Genomic DNA, 19,898 nt, shown 5'->3' with positions numbered 1-19,898 from the left:
GATGAAAATCTCTATATAAGAGGTAAGTATTATTATTCTGTTTGGGGGTTTATAGGTTTCCCAAGGGAACTTGGAAAAGTATGTGTGTAAAAAACACTGCTATATTGCGTGTGAAACTAGTGCTTGTGGAATGATTCCAAAGCAACAGCCTTGGAGACTGAAATCCTGCATTTATCTATAAGACACGTACAACATAAGCAATGACAGCTCAAGATTCCCTTTACTGTTCTACCATTCTGTCTCAGTACTGTCCCAGAGATCCACCTCTATAACTGAGAGGTAAGTGTCTAAAGCCCATTCAGTCTTTGGCCACCTTGCTGAAGTTGGCAAGTACCAACAGTCTTGCCAATCAGGGGCAACTCAGATGGTTTTTGTGACAAGAACATACATCTGCTGGGATTTGGATTAAGACTATATAGCAGTGTGGATCCCTGCTCCTGGCCTGCAGGGGTTAAAAAAGCCCTGGATAAGGGCTGAGGCTGGAGAAAGCAGCCTTTTAGGCTGGGCTGATTGGGGAAGTGGCAGCAGCTGGGGCCACACCCCAAACTGAGCAACAGGCCTTTATATAAGGGCAGGGACGCCAGGAGCCCAGATAGTCTCTCTCTGCGTTCAGAGAGAGAGAGAGAGAGAGAGGAAAAAAACAAAAAACAAAAAACAGAGGGCCTGGCTGCAGGGAACCAAATAAGGTACCTAGGGTGAAGCAGGGCTGGGGAAAGGCAGAGGAGCTGGGGAGCTCCTGGAAAGCCCCAGGCTGCAGCCTAGCAGAAGGCTAAGAGGTACCGGGCATTGCAGGGTACAACCCAGGGGTAGGCCAAGGCAGCAGGTCCAACCCCCCTTGCCGATGATGAGAGGCTAATACTGCAGTCTGCCCCAGGGTGTGGGGCTAGCTAATAACTGGGCAGTTGCCAAGACACTGAGGCAAAGTGGGGATAGAGGGTGGGGGGGTTCCCAGGGAGGGGAAACCCCTAAGAAAGAGGAAGGGGTTACTGTCAGGGGGCAGAACCCCACGTAAAAGGGGCACCGGGTCCAGGGAGGGACACGGGGCCTGTAGCAGGAAACAAGGTGGATCACTGGCCTGCAGAGGGGCACTCCAAGCTGGAATTTGAGCTAATTCCCAGGACGATTAGTAGGAGGTGCCGCGGGGGTGAGTCCGCCCATTTATAGACCACCAAAAAGTTTCACATAAACCAAACCAACCATCCAAACATTCCAGGTAACATTTTCATGGAGTGAGACACATAGCTTCCTAAGTCTCACTGAAAGTCAAAGTGCCTAATGTTTGGTCTGCACAGGGGAGAGGGGGGAAGGTGTGAGATTTCTAAAGCACATTAATGTCTTGCACATGACTTGGTCCATGTAGACCCTGCTGGTGCACACTAAAGGTTCCCTAGTGCACTTTAATGCAGCACGCCTCCAAAACCATTAGTACATACCAGCAGAATCTACACTGACCAGTTAACGTGCAATATGTTAATGCACTTTAGAAATCACACCCCCAGAGTGCACATTGCCCCACCATGTAGACATAGCCTTAGTCACTTCTGCAAATGGAACGCAGGCTCCTAAGTCACTCGGTCATACTAATATAAAGATAACAATCTTGCTAGAGTTAAGCTAGTGATACCAAAGTCTGTTATCTGAAGTAGGAATAATGAGCACCATCTGGACTGCCTCTGCTGGCTGTGAGCCAACTTGCTAAGCAGATGCTCCTCCTTGTGGAGGAAAAGGTTACATTAGAGCGTGAGAAGCTACTGCAGTCTTAGTGCCCCAGTAGCAGCTGCAAAGCCAAACTCTGGACTCAGTTAATTCATAACATAGGGAAGAAAGATCAATTTCCCCTCTTCCCTGCAAACATTTCCCCAGGGTCCAGCACAGTAACTATCCATGAGAAGAACCAGGCTTCATCACTGTCACATTTCTTAGGCCAGGTCCAGACTAGAGCTTTAAATCGATTTAAACAGCGTTAAATCGATTTAACGCTGTAACCGTCCACACTACAGGGTACAGAAAATCGATTTTAAGGGGCCCTAAAATCGATTTCTGTACTCCAGCTAAACGAGAGGAGTAACCCTAATATCGATTTTTTAAAATAGATTTTAAGCTAGTGTGGACGGAAATCGAAGTTAATGGCCTCCGGGAGGTATCCCACAGTGCACCAGTGGCCGCTCTGCACAGGTAAAGGAACTCTACTGCTGGCCAGGTACACAGGAAAAGCCCCGGGAACTTTTAAATTTCATTTCCTGTCTGCCCAGCGTGGAGCTCTCAGCAGCAGAGATAACAATGCAATCTCCTGAGAATAGGAAAAGAGCTCCAGCATGGAACACACAGGAGTTATTGGATCTGATAGCTGTATGGGGAGAAGAGTCAGTACTTTCAGAACTGCGGTCCAGTAGACGAAATGAGAAAACCTTTGAAAAGATTTCTAAAGCCATGCGGCAGAGAGGACATAGCAGAGACTCGTTGCAGTGCAGAGTTAAAGTGAAGGAGCTCAGACAGGCGTATCAGAAGACCAAAGCAGCAAAGGGCAGGTCAGGATCTGGCCCCAAAACATGCCGCTTCTACGAAGAGCGTAACGCAATATTAGGGAACTGCGCAACGACAAACTCCCCCTTGTCTGTGGATTCAGAGGTGGGGGTAGTGATCTCTGCCACTGCTGAAGACTTAGAGGACGTCGAAGATGTGGATGAGGAAAAGGAGGAGGACGAGACAGCAGAGAGCACAGAGCATTCAATTCCCCCTAACAGCCAGGAACTTTTCCTAACCCTGACAGAAGTACCCTGGCAGCCCTCTCAAGCCAGTAGCCCAGAAAATGAAGCTGTGGAAGCGTCCTCTGGTGAGTGCACTTTTTTTAATTAAAAGCATAGCTGGAAAGCAAGCGTTTTTTACTGACTGATTTGCCATGAGTGCTTGCATGCAGTAGCTGGAATTAGAGTTACTGGAACAGTCTGTTAACATGTCTGGGGATGGAGCGAAAATCCTCCAGGGACATCTCTATGAAGCACTCCTGGAGGAACCCCAAAAGCCTTTGCAGAAGGTTTCTGGGCAGGGCTGCCTTGTTCCGTCCGCCATGAAACGAAACTTTACCATGCCATGCCTGGAGCACGTAATCAGGTATCATTGCATGACAAAGCCTAGCAGCGAATGGGCCCGGGGACTGCTGGCATTCAAGAAGCATAATTTCTTTTTCTCTTTCTGTTATCCTCAGGAGAGTGATATCGTTCATGGTCATCTGTTAGAAATTAATGTACTTTAGTAAGGGAACAGAGATGACCATTCTTTCGTTTCTGCTGTATTGCTCCAGTAAATGAAAATTTTTCCTAACATTTAGCCCTGTGGGGGATGGTAGAATGCTAAACATTCCCACGGGGCGGTGTCTCCAAGCACTTGGGCAGCATGAATCATCGCTAGTAATTGCCATGGCAGAGGGGGGAAGGGGTGAGGTGGGAGGCGTTAAACCTACCTCCCAGTACAGCAGAGATGCAGATTGTGTGGGGGGCATTCACTATTGCCCTCTGCTGAACCTTTTCCATGGCTTAAGAAAAGAATCCAGTGTTATTCCTTTAAGCACTTTGCCTCCAAAGCATGCAAGCTACCTGATATTAGCAGGGGGTGCAGGGTAATAAAAGCCATTGCACGGTTCACTGCCATGTAACTTACCATGTTCTCCAGACACGGTTTGTGTACTCCCCTGAACTGCGTCTGAGCTGATATCTCAGTCCACAGCCGCAAGCAATAAGTATTAAAAGAATCCTAAGGCGACCTTGTAGTACAGTTACATGTGCTAGGTACGGTGAATAGTGCAGTTCACTGTGAAAGAGTATAACCATTGTTCTGTGAAATGTGTCTCTTATGATTCTTCTATCACTCTTTCCTCCCCACCCCCCACACAGCTGCACATTTCTCCAGCCTCCCTTCTCCTGTCCGACGGGGAGGTCAGATAAGGAGGCTAAGGAAGAAGAGGACGCGGGAGGAGATGTTCACAGAAATAATGGCAGTAACCCGTACTGAGAGAGCTCATCAGGGGGACTGGAAACATTTGATCGCAAAGTACAGGGAGGCTGCCAGTCAATGTGAAGACAGGAGGGACGCTAAAAATGATTTGTGGCGGGAGGAAGATCAGCGTTGGCGAGCAGCAACGCTGGAGCTTCTTTGTGATCAGACTGACATCCTCCGCAGTATGCTGGAAGAGCTGCGGGGTCACAGAGTGCCACTGCAGCCCATGTATAACCTCCCTCAGTATTCACCGTGTCCCACTCCTTCCAGAACCAGGCGTGTAAGAACGCATGGGGGGAAGGCTTTCTGCAACTGCCCACTCCAGCCCCGTGGACAGTCCAACCAGAAGGCTGTCATTACATTGAAATGCCCTTTATGTCATGTTTCTTCCCTCCTGTACTCCTCCCAAACCTCTCCCGTGGTACCTTTTCATTTTTTTGACTCTCAGTAGATGCTATTCAAAGGCAGTGTGAGGGTGGGTTGTTAATGATAGTAAGCAAGCAGTTCTGGAAGGCTGCAGGGAAGCTAGCTTGCAGCATCAGGAGTTAACACGTGGGGAGGTGGGTAATAAAGGGGAAATAAACACAGCAGTCACACCGTACCATGGACCATGATAAATCTTGTTTTCAGGGCTTCTCTGATGCGCCTTTTTCTTACCTCCCTCCCTCCCTCCGTTCAAACCTCCCTCCCTCCCTTCCCCGGAAAACCCCGAGGTATGAAATTTCATTCAGAGGCTTGATAAAGCAAGCATGAGGGTTGGTTGCTTAAAGGGACTGACTTTAAATAATGAACACAATTTTTTAAGCTTATAATTGTAACTTTATTTTCAATAAGCAATCAGTTATGGAAGGGTGCAGGGAAGCTTGCTTGCAGCAGCAGGAGTCAAGACATGGGGAGGTGGGTAATAAAAGGGAAATAAACATAGCAGTCACATCATTCCCTGGTCCATGATGACACTTCTGGGCTCCCTTAACTACCTTTGTGTTCCCTTACTCCCTCCCTCCCTAACCCTAACCCTTTACTATTCTCCCCCCAAAAAAACCCAACTTATGTAATTCTATTCGCAGGCTTGTAAATGCAAGAGGGAGGGTGCATTGCTTACAGGGACTGTCTTCTAATAAAGAATTCAATGTTTTCTACAGACAGCAACTTTACTTTCCGTAAGCAAGCAGTTCTGGAAGGGTGCAGGGAAGCTAGCTTGCAGCAGCAGGACTGAATACATGGGGAGGGTGGTAATCAATGGAAAAGAAACTCTGCATTCAAACTGTACCCTGGCCCATGAGGAAGCTACTTTTCAGGGCTTCTCTGATGTGCACAGCATCCTGGTGTGATCTTCTAATTGCCCTGGTGTCTGGCTGCGCATAGTCAGCGGCCAGGTGGTTTGCCTCAGCCTCCCACCCCGCTATAAAGGTCTCCCCCTTACTCTCACAGAGATTGTGGAGCACACAGCAAGCAGCAATAACAAAGGGGATATTGGTTTGGCTGAGATCCGAGCGAGTAAGTAGCATTCTCCAGCGTCCTTTCAATGTGCCAAATGCACATTCTACGACCATTCTGCACTTGCTCAGCCTGTAATTAATTAAACAACTCCTGACCACTGTCCATGCTGCCTGTGTATGGCTTCATTAGCCAGGGCATCAAGGGGTAGGCTGGGTCCCCCAGGATAACTATAGGCATTTCAACATCTCCAGCTGTTATTCTCTGGTCCAGGAAGTAAGTCTCTTGCTGCAGCCGTTTAAACAGAGTAGTGCTCCTGAAGACACGAGCGTCATGAACCCTTCCTGGCCATCCCACGTGGATGTTGGTGAAACGTCCCTTGTGATCCACCAGGGCTTGCAGCACCATCGAAAAGTACCCCTTGCGGTTTATGTACTGGGTGCCCTGGTGCTCCGGTGCCAAGATGGGGATATGGGTTCCATCTATGGGCCCCCCCCCCCCCAGTTAGGGAATCCCACTGCAGCAAAGCCATCCACTATGACCTGCACGTTTCCCAGAGTCACAACCTTTCGTAGCAGCAGCTTAATGATTGCTTTGGCTACTTCCAGCACAGCAGCCCCCACAGTAGATTTGCCCACTCCAAATTGATTACCGACTGACCAGTAGCTGTCTGGCGTTGCAAGCTTCCAGATGGCTATTGCCACTCGCTTCTCCACTGTGAGGGCTGGTCTCATCCTGGTATTATGGCATTTCAGGACAGGGGAAAGCAAGTCACAAAGCTCAAAAAAGTGCTCTTACGCATGCGAAAGTTCCGCAGCCACTGCGAATCGTCCCACACCTGCAGGACTATGCGGTCCCACCAGTCAGTGCTTGTTTCCCGTGCCCAAAATCGGCGAGGAATGGGTAGAACCTCCTCCATAACCGTCAGGAGCTCCAAAGCGCAGGGGCCTGCAGTGTCGGAAAACTCGTTCTCCAAGTCCTCATCACTATCGTCCCCGCACTGAAGCATTCTCTCTTGCATTTCTGTCTCATGGTTCAGCATGGATAGCACGAGAATGCGTGAACTGTTTACAGCATCCGCGATCAAGGATAAGAGCTGACCAGGATCCATGCTTGCTGCAAAATGGCGTTTTCTCACTGCAGCCAGTAAAAAACGCGCGAAGTGACTGTCTGCCGCTTTCAGGAAGGGAGGGGGTGAGGCTGTACCCAGAACCACCCACGACGGGGATTTTGGCCCCATCATGCACTGGGGTAGTAACCCATAATTCCAATGGGCAGGGACCCCTGCAGGAACTGTGGGATAGGTACCCAGAGTGCAACGCTCCAGGTTTCGATGGACACCAGGGAACATGGATGCTCAAGATCGATGTAAGTCGCCGTAGTGTGGACGCACAAAATCGATTTTATAAACCCTGCTTTATAAAATCGATTTTGAAACCACTGATTTTAACCTGTAGTGTGGACGTGGGCTTAGAAGTGCCTACTCCAGAAGTGCCTGCTGTGGGTTGTGGGATAAAGACTAGAGGTGAACTAAAACTTTCTTGAGCTTAAAATGGTTCACTTCTACAAATGAACAAAGGGTCTAGCGGGAGCAGAAAGTAAAGTGTTTATGTTACCCAGCCTGTTTTCCATAATTTACACAAGGTTTGTACTGGGTTTCAAGTAGAAGATTGTGATTGTGAGTCACTGAAGATCTATGATTCAGTGTGAAAATATTCACATTTCATTAACCTCTCAAAACACGTTTTCTCTATTTCAACTACAGTGTGAATTCTATTGACCAACTTTATTAATAAAAAAAGTATAGACACTACAATGATAGGAGTCTTAGAAATACCATATGTAGCTCAGCTACATATTGAAATATTAACAAATTACCTGGAGACAATATGGAGATGCAACTGCATATCCATAATTAAAGGGGAAATGAGAAGTTATGCCCTTTTGGTTCATTTTCTATGTATAACTAAGGCCTGAAACATTTGTTCTTCACTTTTTACATAAATTCATTAGCAAGCTTTGTTTTTCCTAGAAAACATCACAGAAAATGGAGATTAAGTAAGTTTAGGACATCAGAGAAACCATACACGTGAAACATGATCACTTAAGAAAGTCGTCAAGGAAAAAGTGCTGTTTGTTAAAAATTCACCACACACTGCCTCTTCAATCAAGAGCTGAGAACACTCCTGGTTCACATCTTAGTCATCCAAAAAGTTCCCCACCAAAAACAAGGACAATTAGCTATGACATGCCTGATATTTCTTACATTAAAAGAGGGAGGGGGAAAAAAACTGTTTTTGTGAGGAAAAGGAAGGCAGGGACACCTTTAAGAACCTTTATACATCACAAGGAAGCAAACTGCAGAAATCAGATTTCCCCTTCCCCCTCCTCAGCTGTACATTTTACACCTGAAAGCTGTGATAGCTAAGATTCTTGCAGGGACATCGGCAGCACTAGCCGAGAGAAATTAATATTTCCCTTTGTATTAAACAAGACATTTCTTCCATTTCCTGGCAAGGATGAATGACATAATTCTGACTGAAGTAAAGGATAGAGTTGTACTTCCTACTTGACTTGGCAAGATGAATATTGAGCTTTATACAGAATAGCTCTGCAGTAAAGTACTTCACTATTTCTGATCACCTCCATATTTCTCACAAAGAGAATCTTTATAAAGCTTTTTAAAGCTAATTGGAAATGTTCATGTCACTATTTCATAGTTCCTGTATGGGAAAAGGCCACGACTCTGAGCTCTTAATGAAAATAACACAAAAGAAATACAATCAGTATTTTAGCATGAAGTCTAGGTAATTTCTGTATAATCAGATAGCAGAAATGAATCATAAACAGTGCCCACTGGCACTGCTATAGTTAAAAAGTTCTGCCCAATGTTTCTATTACAAACTGCTCATATACAGAGGTTTAAAATTTAGCTGTCGGACAATTTCTGAGCCACAGAACTATAAAAACCATGTTCAACCGGCTTGGATTTTTAGCATTTTCCTCTAGCAAATTTTAAAAGAAAGGTACTCCAGGTAATGAGTCAATAATGTGGATTAATAGTGTTTGATATTTATTTAGCAACCATCCAGAGTACCAAGAAGCCAGACTACTGAGATTTAAAATATAAATGGCCTGTCTGGAATTCCAGCCTTAACAATAGCTTTTGTAGGGGTTCATCAGGCTCTTAATATTATGAAACCTCTTCATTGACCTATGGATATTCAGCGTAGGGCCATCTAAATGGCATATGCTTAGATCAGTGGCCACATGCTGTACATCTCACAGTTCCTGACAATTTTCAGATAAGGAACATTCCTAGCCATTGAATGCATAGCATTTAGCCTGCTTATCGGTTTGAATCAATGTGTGTGTAAATTTTAGCGTACACTATAACTCCTCTAATACAATGATGTAAAGTCTTTGTAGCCCTCACCCTGCCCACAGGATATTTCTGCTAGGCTTTGGCTCAGTAAGCCTCACTTTAGGCCAGGATGTGGTTGATTTCATAAATAATAGAGAGATTCAGTAATATAGGGCCCTATCATCCCCTTCAGCAGCAAATGCAAGGAAGGAGAAAAACTAATAGCAAAGCAGCATAAATTTCAGCTAATGGAGAAACTGACAGATTATTCTCTCCTGAGAGAAGGATTAGAGGCAGTACTGAAAAAGTTGGGCCATGGCTATTCAGCTATGAAATCTGACTACCAACACTGCACAATCAATCACTGGTACAGGCTACACACTCATCCTTTGCCTTCTCTCAAGAGGCAGCAGACTGGAAATTAGTGCTGTAAAGAACAATGGCATCATAGGTGAAATCTACTGAAAACTATGTGGATTTGCTAGAGAAGCATCGAAGTCTCAGCCAGAGTTTACAAGCCCTGGGACTGAGTGTAAAGTGTTACTCCTTCACCCTTCCTTTGTGCCTCTTTCCAAAAGTGCCCAGTTTCATGCCTGTGTGAGTCTGGCCCAATTCAATGTGTTCTCTAAATGGTACTCTAGGCAGAGGTGAAAATAAGCCGGTATGGGCCAGTACGGTAAAAAAGGTGCAGCAGTGTACCCGCAAGTAAGCGGAGCATTCAGCACCATCTTACTTTTACCTCTTTTGGCTGCATAACAAACAGTATAAACTCAGAGCTAATAAAAGCTGCGCCATGCGCCTCTTTCCCTAGACCCTCCCTACTTCCTAGTAAGTCAGATAATCAAGGATTGTTTAATGTCCCTTTTAGACACATAAAAAGGTGCAGGGGGCATACCAATGGGTGGTTAGTAATAGGGGAAAGCAAGGGAGAATGAAGAACAACTAGAATAGCGTCTGATGAAATGGGTATTCACCCAGGAAAGCTTATGCTCCAATACATCTGTTAGTCTATAAGGTGCCACAGGACTCTTTGTTGCTTTTTACAGATCCAGACTAACACAGCTGTCCCTCTGATACAAGATACTTAGAGAAAGTTTTGTCAATTTCAGCTTCCCCACTCTGCAGGACATGGACAAAACAAAAAGAGATCTGAAATTGTTCCCTGTCCTAAGGACATTTCAGGTGTTTAATTCAATATATAAAGAGGATAGAATGAAAACTACTATTTCTTTCAAAGGAGGCACAATAATTTCCCTGAATATCCAGTTTCCCCCTCCAATCCCTTGTGGTTTTGTCTAGCAGGCTATTTGCTTTCCCTGTAAATCTTTAGTTGCTTCAGCAAAATTGCTTTGCCCAAAGTAAACCCCTCAATCATCATGACATCTTCCCACCATGTCCTCAATTTTTTTTTTTTAACAATAACATTTCAAAGAGGATCCGCAAGCAGATTGGACATCACAACCATGATCCTCTGCTGGGGAGGGAATAGGATAGATTTGAACTCGGAAATGGTTCCCAATTTTGATTGTATTTTTTTGTGTATTATACTATTGCCCCTGCCTTGGTCTCACACACATACACCCAACAACTGAGAGTGAAATTAACAAGGATGCCAGAAATGGCTCTTAATCCTGCGGTCTGAACCGTGGATGGAAAGCTGAATTTAAACTGTTCTTATGCAGGCGGCAGGCTTCCTGGGCACGCTTCTCCCTCAGCCAGTCCCCCTGCTCCTTGCTGCAAGCTAGAGGGGAGCAGCTGCAGTCCCTAGCCATGTCCGCAGCCTGGTTGGAAGAGGAGGGAGGACAAGGAGAAAAATGGGACCGTAACTTTTCACTTTTTCAGGCTTATTCCAATATTGAAGTTTTATTACAGACAATATTGGTAGTAGTAGTAGCTTTATTTTCTAAATCTAAGCATGCAATGGGAGGGATCCACAAAGTATGTAGGAGAGGTGGGTTGCTTGCGATTGGATCGTACCGGTAAGAAATGTAAATTACTTTCACCCCTGACTCTAAGGATCATGACTACTACCCAACACACCAGCCAAGACCGATGCATTTCCCCACATAGACCCAGATGTGGATTGTACACATGGAGAGGCAAGCATGGTGTTTACCAACCTTTCGTCTCCTCCCTGCATCCTGGGCCTATTTTCAAGGGAAAAGCATGCTTTTGTTCACTTCTGTGCCACATAGCAGAGGAGCACATGGGCTCCATAGCGAAGATATGATCAGCAACTTGTTACAATCTTTGGAGGATGATAAACAGAAGTTACTAAAAAGTTAGACATTTTTTAATAAAGCAGGTCCAGACAACTTGCATGCAAGCCCTTTAAAAGAGCTGACTGAGGAGTCACTGAACTATTAATGCTGTTTTTCAATATATCTGGGAGCACGGGGGAAGTTTCAAAAGACTGGAAGAAAGCACTAATGCTGTGCCAGTTTTTAAAAGGTTAAACAGGATGCCCTGGATCATAATAGGCCTTTCAGACTTACATCAAGCCAAAAGCAATATAATGGAGCAGCTGTTACAGGACTCAAATTAAATAAGTGTAATGTAACTATGCAAACAACAAGGGGTTTATGGAAAATAGATATGTCAAACTAACTTTTTTGTTTTTTAAGATTATAAATTTGGTTGATAAAGGTAATAGTATTGACATAATATACTTTGACTTGATACCAAATGACATTTTGATTAAGCTTAACAAAGAGAAGGTTAAGGGGTGACTTGATTAAATTCTATAATTATCTACCAGGGGAACAGATACTTAATGGGCTCTTAATCCAGCAGAGAAAGGTATAACACAATCCAATGGCTGGAAGTTGAAGCTAGACAAATTCAGACAGGAAATAAGGCACACATTTTTAACAGAGTAATTAGCCATTGAAACAATTTACCAAGGGTTATGGTGGATTCTCCATCACCTACCATTTTAAAGCAAGACTGGATGTTTTTCTAAAAGCAGATCTGCTCTAGGAATTATTTTAGGGAAGGTCTATGGCCAGGTGATCATAATAGTCCTTTCTGGCCTTGGAATCTATCATTTCACACAACTCTTATTCACCAATGAATCAAATGGGTTTACTTTTGACAGGGCTTTGCATTTCCACCAGGTTTTCTGCTCTTTTTAGACCACGGTACTACTTACCCCAGAGCTATGGTACATGCAGGAACATACACTCGGAATGGAAATAAGTCATACATATTTTAGATTGGAAAATAATCTAATTAATTTTTTATTTTTCTTTATCTTTATGTTTTAAACACCTGAGTTGGTTAATTCTGCCTTTTGTCAATCAGATTTTGGCACCCCTTTAAACAAAGATGTATCCTGCCCTGGGCTCAGCTCCTAGCTAGGCTGTGAGAATACTGATGAATTCACAAAGCAATCTTCTATGGAAAATTGAAGGCTTTTGTCTAGCTACACAGTTTGTTATCTGCAGAATTCTATAATACTTCCTAGCCAACTCTAAGACAGTAGCGCTCATCAGAAAATTTTTTCCTGATTTTTTTATTCACTGATCAATCAAAAACTAATAAAAAATTGGGTGTATGTGTGTGGGAGGAGGGGTGTTGAAAAACTGAAAACCCCACCACTGCCAACAATAATGGAAGTTTCTGTTTTGTCAAAAAAGCCATCGTTTTCCCCAGTGGAAAAAAATGTTTCAGTGTCTTAGCTGGATTTATTTCTAAATGGCAACTGTAAGAGCAGTACTATATTTCCCCCCAAAACTAGACAAGTATTGTAAAGCACCAAAAAGAAAAATCACCACCATTCACTTTCCTATTAGTTCTAATTAAAAAAACCCCACATATATATATTTCAGGAAGATGCATAACAGTCTTCCTTGAATGTTATCTGTCTGATTTTGCTATGAAGGAAACAAACTTATGGGTTTCATTTAAATTGTGAACAGTTTTAGGGTCAATCAAACATGATTTAGACAGATATTCACTTGCCTTTGAGGTGCTTCCTATTTTTGGAAATAGGGTGTGAATAAATAATGGAAATGGAGCTTCTCCCTGGTTGAAACAGCCCTCACCTGCTTGTGACAAGCCCCAAAAAAGTGTGTAGGAGTGAACAGAAGAGCACAAGTTTTGCACAAGGGCTCACAGAGCACAAAGGAGCAGCCCCACAGGGCGGCATTCTGTTTATGCAGCACTTCCTGAAGCCACAGTCTCGGGACAGAGAACAGCAGCAGAAGTTACACTGAAAGGTACCTTTCAGTGTATCACCCAATGTGATGGAACTATACTTCGCTCTAGGATTTCATAGTGAATGACAGTTTTAAAGGCAACTATAGCAGCTTTCTGTTTCTCTTTTAGTTATTTTCACATTTCAAATCTTGATATACATGTTGGTGGTAAAATCTTGGCCTACCTTACACAGGTTGGCGGGGGAGGAGAAGAGAGTATGGAGGTAGCCTCTTCCTGCCCCTTCCCCATATGAATAGCAGGACAAGACATGAACCAAGTACTCCTTCCAGTGGAAGGCAGGGACAGCTACATGACTACTTAACATGCCCCTATGGATAGGCCTCTGGTTGCTGATTAGATTGGTCAGTGAGGTTGAGAATGGCCAAGCTCCCAGGCCCTCGTGCTTGAGCAGCAGCCATATTGGGAAACACATGACATTCTTACTGGAGCAGCCATATGAGGCAGAGTAATGGGCATCATGAGCCCTTGAGGCATCATGGCCTACATAGTAAAAATGGATTAGGGACCATCTGCTTTACTGCTCCTGTCTCATTGTCCTACCTCTGTGCACCTCACACTTATAAGGTGCACAATTTGCTTTAGGTTTTCTAGAAGCAAAATCTTTCCGTAGAAAAAAAAAATATTGCTGCATGACGACAAAGGAGCTTAGACATTTGTAATGAATCCAAAGTTACTAACCTAGCCTGTCATCAGTACATAAAATGTTTCCTCATCGGAATAAACATCAGCAATTAACTGTATTGTATTAAAAGGTTTTACTGAAGCTGTTCTATGCTTGTGGCCACTTTACTGTATCCAGAGTTCTCCTTTCTTTGCAAAGAGACTTCTGTAGCATTTTCTCTGTTTTGGTGGTTAGTATGTGGAAAAGGGTCTTCTCTCACTGCAGTTACAGTGGGATATTTATCTGGAATATATTCAAGGTATGTCTAAACTGCAATTAAAAACTGCAGCTAGCCCATGTCAGCTGTCACGTGCTCGCAGGACTCAGGCTAGGAGGCTCTTTAGGGACAGTGCAGATGTTCGGGCTCTGGGAACCTTCCCACTGTTGGGGTCCCAGAGCCCAGGTACGAATGTCTACACCACAATTAAACAGCCCTGAAGCCCATGTCAGTTGACACAAGTCAGCCGCAGTTATTTAATTGCAGTACAGACATCCCACCAAAGACCCACGAAAGCCTTAAAAAACTAGCCTAACTCATTTGATAATGTATACTTTATTTCTTGCCTTTAATAGTTGTCTAAAGTATTTGCATGAAATGGAAGACAGGCCCCTTGTTGCATTTAGGTGACAGTATGGTCTAGCATTTAGTGCAGCAAACTGGTTTTCAGGAGATGGATTCTATTTGCTACTATGCCACTGTGCAAATCTAACTTCTCTGTGCCTCAGTTTCCCCCCTGGTACCACTGCTTACCAACCGGTGATGAAAGGGGCTCTTCAAGTGCTAAAGTGTCATTCCTGTGAAGCCCTTGCCTCCAACTGTTTTTTGCTCACTTTAGGTTACAATCCTCTGCATCCAAAACACCACAGCTGATTGCTCAAGAGATTATTAGGACGCTGCACAAAACACAAAGGATCATCAGAATCGGGAGAATCTGAGCTGGGAGGAGGCAGGGATGAGCAGATGAGTTTATCTGATCTCTTCTTGTACATTAAGAAGCAGAGTGCATGTTCAGCAAAGTAAATATAAGCCATCTGTCATTGTGACCTAAGCACAGGTGGTAATGGGAAATACTACAACAATTTGCAGCTCTAAGCTCGCTGACCCCCCGTTTGTCTTTGCTGACATTTGCCTGCCAAAACAAGCAAGAAAATAAGTTATGTTCATAGGGCCGAATCCTCCATTAGCACAAATCAGCATCACTTGCTTGACTTGACTTCGTTGGAGTTATGCTGATTTACAGCAGCCAAGGATCTGTTCCACACTTTTCTATTGCCTGCAATATAGTTTCTTGTTTTATGCTATATAGGTTCTTATGTTAAGCTCATCACCATGGGGTTTGACCACAATAATGCCCACTGACACACGACTTCCCTCCTATGCTTCATTCTGTGACATTCCATATTCTTTATGAACATATGCTTGTGATATGAATATGATGTAACAGACATAACCTTTGCAATGATATCTTACATGTACCATCTTGCATAAAGTATGATTTACTGAATGTGATTATCCAATTTGTATGCCTGTATCATTTCTGTATCTGAAATTAGGAATATTGACTAAGTATCTGTATTTCAACTATGCTACTTTGGGTGACTGCTAACACTTCAGGTACAACAATGGAAAAGCCAGACAGGGTGATGGCCCATCAGTGAGGACAATAGATGGTGAAGAGCTTGGCCTTCCTGTGGACACTCCATACTGCCACTGACTCATGGATGCTGGGATCAGGTGGTCTTGTCACATGATACTAAAACATTACCTGGGACTTCTTGTAACTTTTCACTGTAATGGAAGCCGGGGGTCGAGTTTGGGAAACAAAGGATTCCTGCCTTATGTAAATCCTATTTAAGGGTGGGGAAGAAGAGGAAGGCACACAGGACTCCTCCTCTCCATGGCCTGTCTGCCCAAGAGGAAAGACTGAAAAAGGGAAGGCAAGGAGGGAGTTTAGACTGAGACAAGGGTCCAGTCTGAAAAGGAATATAACTGAAACTCTGCACCACAGAAGCTTTGCAAACTGCTTGCAACAATATCTAGGGTGAGAAATACTATTTGTAACCAATTTCTTCAGTGAAACTAGCTTAGTTTGCATGTTTGATTTCATTTTCTTAGTAATCTGCTTTGGTCTGTTTGTTACCCCTTTTACTACTTAAAAATCTGCCTTTTACAGTTAATAAAATCTGTTTCATTTATTATTAAACCCAGTTTCTATAATTTCTAACTAGGGGGGAGGGCAAGAAGTGTGCACACCTCTCTCCGCATTGAGGGAGGGGGCAAATTTCATAATATATCTTTGGGTCTGCACTGCAAAGGAGGTGGACATCTGATTGCTAGAGCATATTCCTTAAACTGAGTCTTCCCAGAGTTCATATGAAGCTGAGTGTGACCCTGCCTCTGTGTGTGTGTGTGTTAGAGGAGGTTTTCAGAGCCTGGCTCAGCAAGACAGGTTAAAGGGGGCCCATGCTAGCAGAACAGGTAGACTCTGATATCTCAGCACATCCAGTGGCTTCCCAACCCATCACACATTCATTCCTTCTCTAATTTCAGCTTTATGCAACGTGATTTTTGCATAAGAAAATTCAGAGATATTTCCATGTCACACTTGATAGAACACAAAGTATTTATATGCAAACCAAGAAAATGTGTTAATTGTGGAAAGCACACTTCTGGGTAGATTTGCCCTCCAGTGCATCAGCTGATTTAGTCTGCATATCAAAGAGTTTTACATAACAGTTTCAGCCCTCAATTAGTGTAAATTGTCATAGCTTCATTGAATCTCACACCAGCTGAGGATCAGGCCCTATTTGTTTAAAATAACTTATTCGTTGCTCCATCTTCTCAGCAATTTAATTGTGTTATACCACACACACACACGTCCAAGGTTCTTGCACAAAACCCAGCTGCAGCTTCTCTACCTGTCCATTTAACAATACACATGGAAATGCATAATGAGCTCAGCTGTTATATGATACTAAGTATTTTTGGGCCGTTCTCTTGCAGCCACCATTCAGAACAGCAAGAGTTTCTCACAGTTAGTGGCTCTGGCCCTCTTCAGTTCTCTAGCACAGGAGCAGGCAACGGAAGGCAGCACGCGAGCTGATTTTCAGTGGCACTCACACTGCACGGGTCCTGGCGGCTCTCCATTTTAGTTTAATTTTAATTTTAATTGAAGCTTCTTACACATTTTAAAAACCTTATTTACTTTACATACAATAACAGTTTAGTTATATATTACAGACTTATAGAAAAAGACCTTCTAAAAACATTAAAATGTATCAGGGCCGCCCAGAGGATTCAGGGGGCCTGGGGCAAAGCAATTTCAGGGGTCCCTTTCATAAAAAAAAATTTCAATACTATATTCTCTTGGGGGCCCCTGTGGAGCCTGGCGCAAATTGCCCCACTTGCTACCCTCCATGGACGGCCCTGGGAAAAATAAACCTTCTGCATCTCGGCACAAATCCAGTTTTGAGAAAACTTCTTTAGAAGGTATCACTGGTTCTCAGCATCAGCTAGTGCTAAAAGGCACTAAAGCTCATTAAAAGAGTTGGACAAATATGTGCCATCAAAACTGTTTCTGGATCGAAAACTAGGGGTTTTTAAAAAGCAGAAAAAAAACACGGACAATGTCTGCTTTCCTTCAAAATTTGTTGTTTTTTTTAATTGAAAAGCTGAAATTAGTCTGCCATAACCTGAATATGGTTTGGAGTTTCAGAAGTGTGTGGCCAAATATCTGCTGCTTGCTGTGTTTGATTGTTTAAAGAAACAATAAAAAAATTCTGCTTAAAAAAAAAATTCAAAACTTTCTGAACCACCTCAGCTTGTGACCAAATGCCTGAGCCTATCCAGTCAGAGATTTTTCCAGGTTTCTGATACTCTGCTGCCTTCCTTGACTCATATCTGTCTCCATAACTTTGGGTTCATTTAGGTTAGAATATAAGAACAGGCATACTGGGTCAAACCAAAGATCTATCTAGCCCAGTATCCTGTCTACCGACAATGGCCAATGCCAAGTGCCCCAGAGGGAGTAAACCTAACAGGTAATTATCAAGTGATCTCTCTCCTGCCATCCATCTCCACCCTCTGAAAAACAGAGGCTAGGGACACCATTCCTTACCCATCCTGGCTAATAGCCATTAATGGATTTCACCACCATGCATTTATCGGTTTCCTAGATACTGGCTCCATGGGGTCCCTCACAAACTGGAGACGGTTACTGTGGGTTTGTCTTTAGTATATCTTATGTACATACTCCATGCACTGAGCATTTGAGCTTGTTTCAAATCTGGGATGAGCCTATGTTGTGAAAACTGAAATGCTCAAAATAGCACATGCACGTGAATGGACACAGGGTGCTAAAATTCAATTAACCTAGGGGTTCTCAAACTGGGGGTCGGGACCCCTCAGGGGGTCACGAGGTTATTACTGGGAGCCGTGAGCTGTCAGCCTCCACCTCAAACCCTGCTTTGCCTCCAGCATTTATAATAGTGTTAAATATATTTTTAAAAGTGTTTTTAATTTATAAAGGGGAGGTCACACTCACAGGTTTGCTATGTGAAAGGGGTCCCCAGTACAAAAGTTTGAAGAACCACTGAATTAACTCCTCTGGAGCCTCAGGAAATGTAGGGGACGAGGAGTCTCTCTTGGTAGGGTTGGGAAGGAGGTAGATGGTGTAGGATATTGCTCTTCTCATGTGATCCCTCCCCCAGTGGCTAATTTTAAATGAAGCTACCCTCCCCTGACATGAATCTCCCTATGGCACTGAAATTAAATATAGGCTATAATTTGGCATTTGAGAAGTGAAAGTGATGTAGTCCTAATGGAAAAGCTAACAGCTTGGCTCTTCTGCAAGCCTCAAACTGCTGAATGAGCTTTAGGGTAGGGAAGGCTGTGCCTCGTAAACAGCCTAGCCCTGCCCCCACCCACTTCCTGCCCCCTGACTGCCCGCCCCCCTCAGAATCCCTGACCCATCCTGCTCCTTGCCCCCTCACCATCCCCCAGAGACTCTCCACTACCACCACAGAACCCCACCCTTGCTCCCTGTCCCCTGACTGCCCCAACCCCTATCACCCCCTCGCTGAGTCCTGACATAACCCTGGAATGCCCATGATTCAACCCTCCCGTTCCCTGTCCCCTGACCGCACCCCCAACCTCTGCCCTCTCCCTGTCCCCGGGACTCCCTGCCCCTTACCCCTGGCTCTCCTCTCACCTGGAGCCTCAGCGCATCCAGGAGCTTCGCTCAACAGTGGCAGCATGTCTCTGGTGGGGCCCGAGCCCCTCCCCGCTCAGAGCCACGTGGTCAGGGGGCAGGGCCCAAGCCCCTCCCCGCTCAGAGCCACGTGGTCAGGGGACAGGGCTGGGAGCTCCATGCTGAGCTCAGCTTCCTCCGTTCAGCCTGGAGCTCGCAGCCCCGCCCCCTCACCACGCGGCTTTGAGCAGGGCGGGGCTCAGGGACCCGTCGGAGCCACGCTGCAGCTGTCTGGGACGCTGCTGGATGGGCTGAGGCTCCAGGAGAGGGGAGGGGAGGAGACGGGGCCAGGGAGGGAGCCTCAGCCATGCTCATGGGAGCCCCTGCAGAGCCCGGGGTCTGGGGCAAATTGCCCCACTTTCCCCTCCCCTGGGCGGCCCTGCAATGTATTACTGGCATGCGAAACCTTAAATTAGAGTGAACAAATGAAGACTTGGCACACCACTTCTGAAAGGCTGCGACCCCTGCGCTAGCAGATTATTGTGCATCTTGTTTTACTGGTAAATTGTGAGCCACTTCTCTGTATTCATCTTTCAGATCTACTGGAGGAACTGTAAGCAATGGAGGAGAGAGAGAATACAAGCAACTGGGAAGTATGTTCAACTGTACGGAAATGAAACAATATTGATGACATACTGTTTAATATCATGGCTACAGCACAGTGAGCTAGTATGTTTCAAGTTTATTAAATGAATTCTCTTCATACTAAATTTCCAAAGATGTTAGTTGACAGGAGGCTCTCATTTCAATGGCAAAGACCACTTGTTATCAGTGTCATATTAGCAAAGTACCGGCTTTGTATTTTAAAGCACAGATGTTTAGATGGCGCAGTTCTTGCAAATAGGAAAGTGAGCCAGAAAATGAAAAGCAAACTACTATGGTCAAAATCATATCTATATAGGCCAGCAAGTCATACTGATGCATTTCTGCAGCAGCTTCCCTGTAGGCTTCTTTCCCATTAAAAATTCATGTG

At 44.5% G+C, this 19,898-nt stretch overlaps 1 protein-coding gene across 1 annotated transcript; it reads left to right on the top strand.

Moving 5' to 3' along the window:
• Window positions 1-1,923: 1,923 nt before the first annotated feature.
• On the top strand, window positions 1,924-19,553 carry LOC127052388 (myb/SANT-like DNA-binding domain-containing protein 2). The gene is made up of 3 exons (XM_050955985.1): window positions 1,924-2,833; window positions 3,891-4,047; window positions 19,463-19,553. Exons 1-3 carry the CDS (start codon window positions 2,281-2,283, stop codon window positions 19,551-19,553), a joined length of 801 nt encoding a protein of 266 aa, XP_050811942.1. The 5' UTR covers window positions 1,924-2,280.
• The last annotated feature ends 345 nt before the right edge of the window (window positions 19,554-19,898 follow it).

This window comes from Gopherus flavomarginatus, chromosome 5, assembly GCF_025201925.1.
Source record: "Gopherus flavomarginatus isolate rGopFla2 chromosome 5, rGopFla2.mat.asm, whole genome shotgun sequence".
In the NCBI taxonomy this organism is placed as follows: domain Eukaryota; kingdom Metazoa; phylum Chordata; order Testudines; family Testudinidae; genus Gopherus; species Gopherus flavomarginatus.
This window is presented reverse-complemented; position numbering and strand designations above follow the sequence as displayed.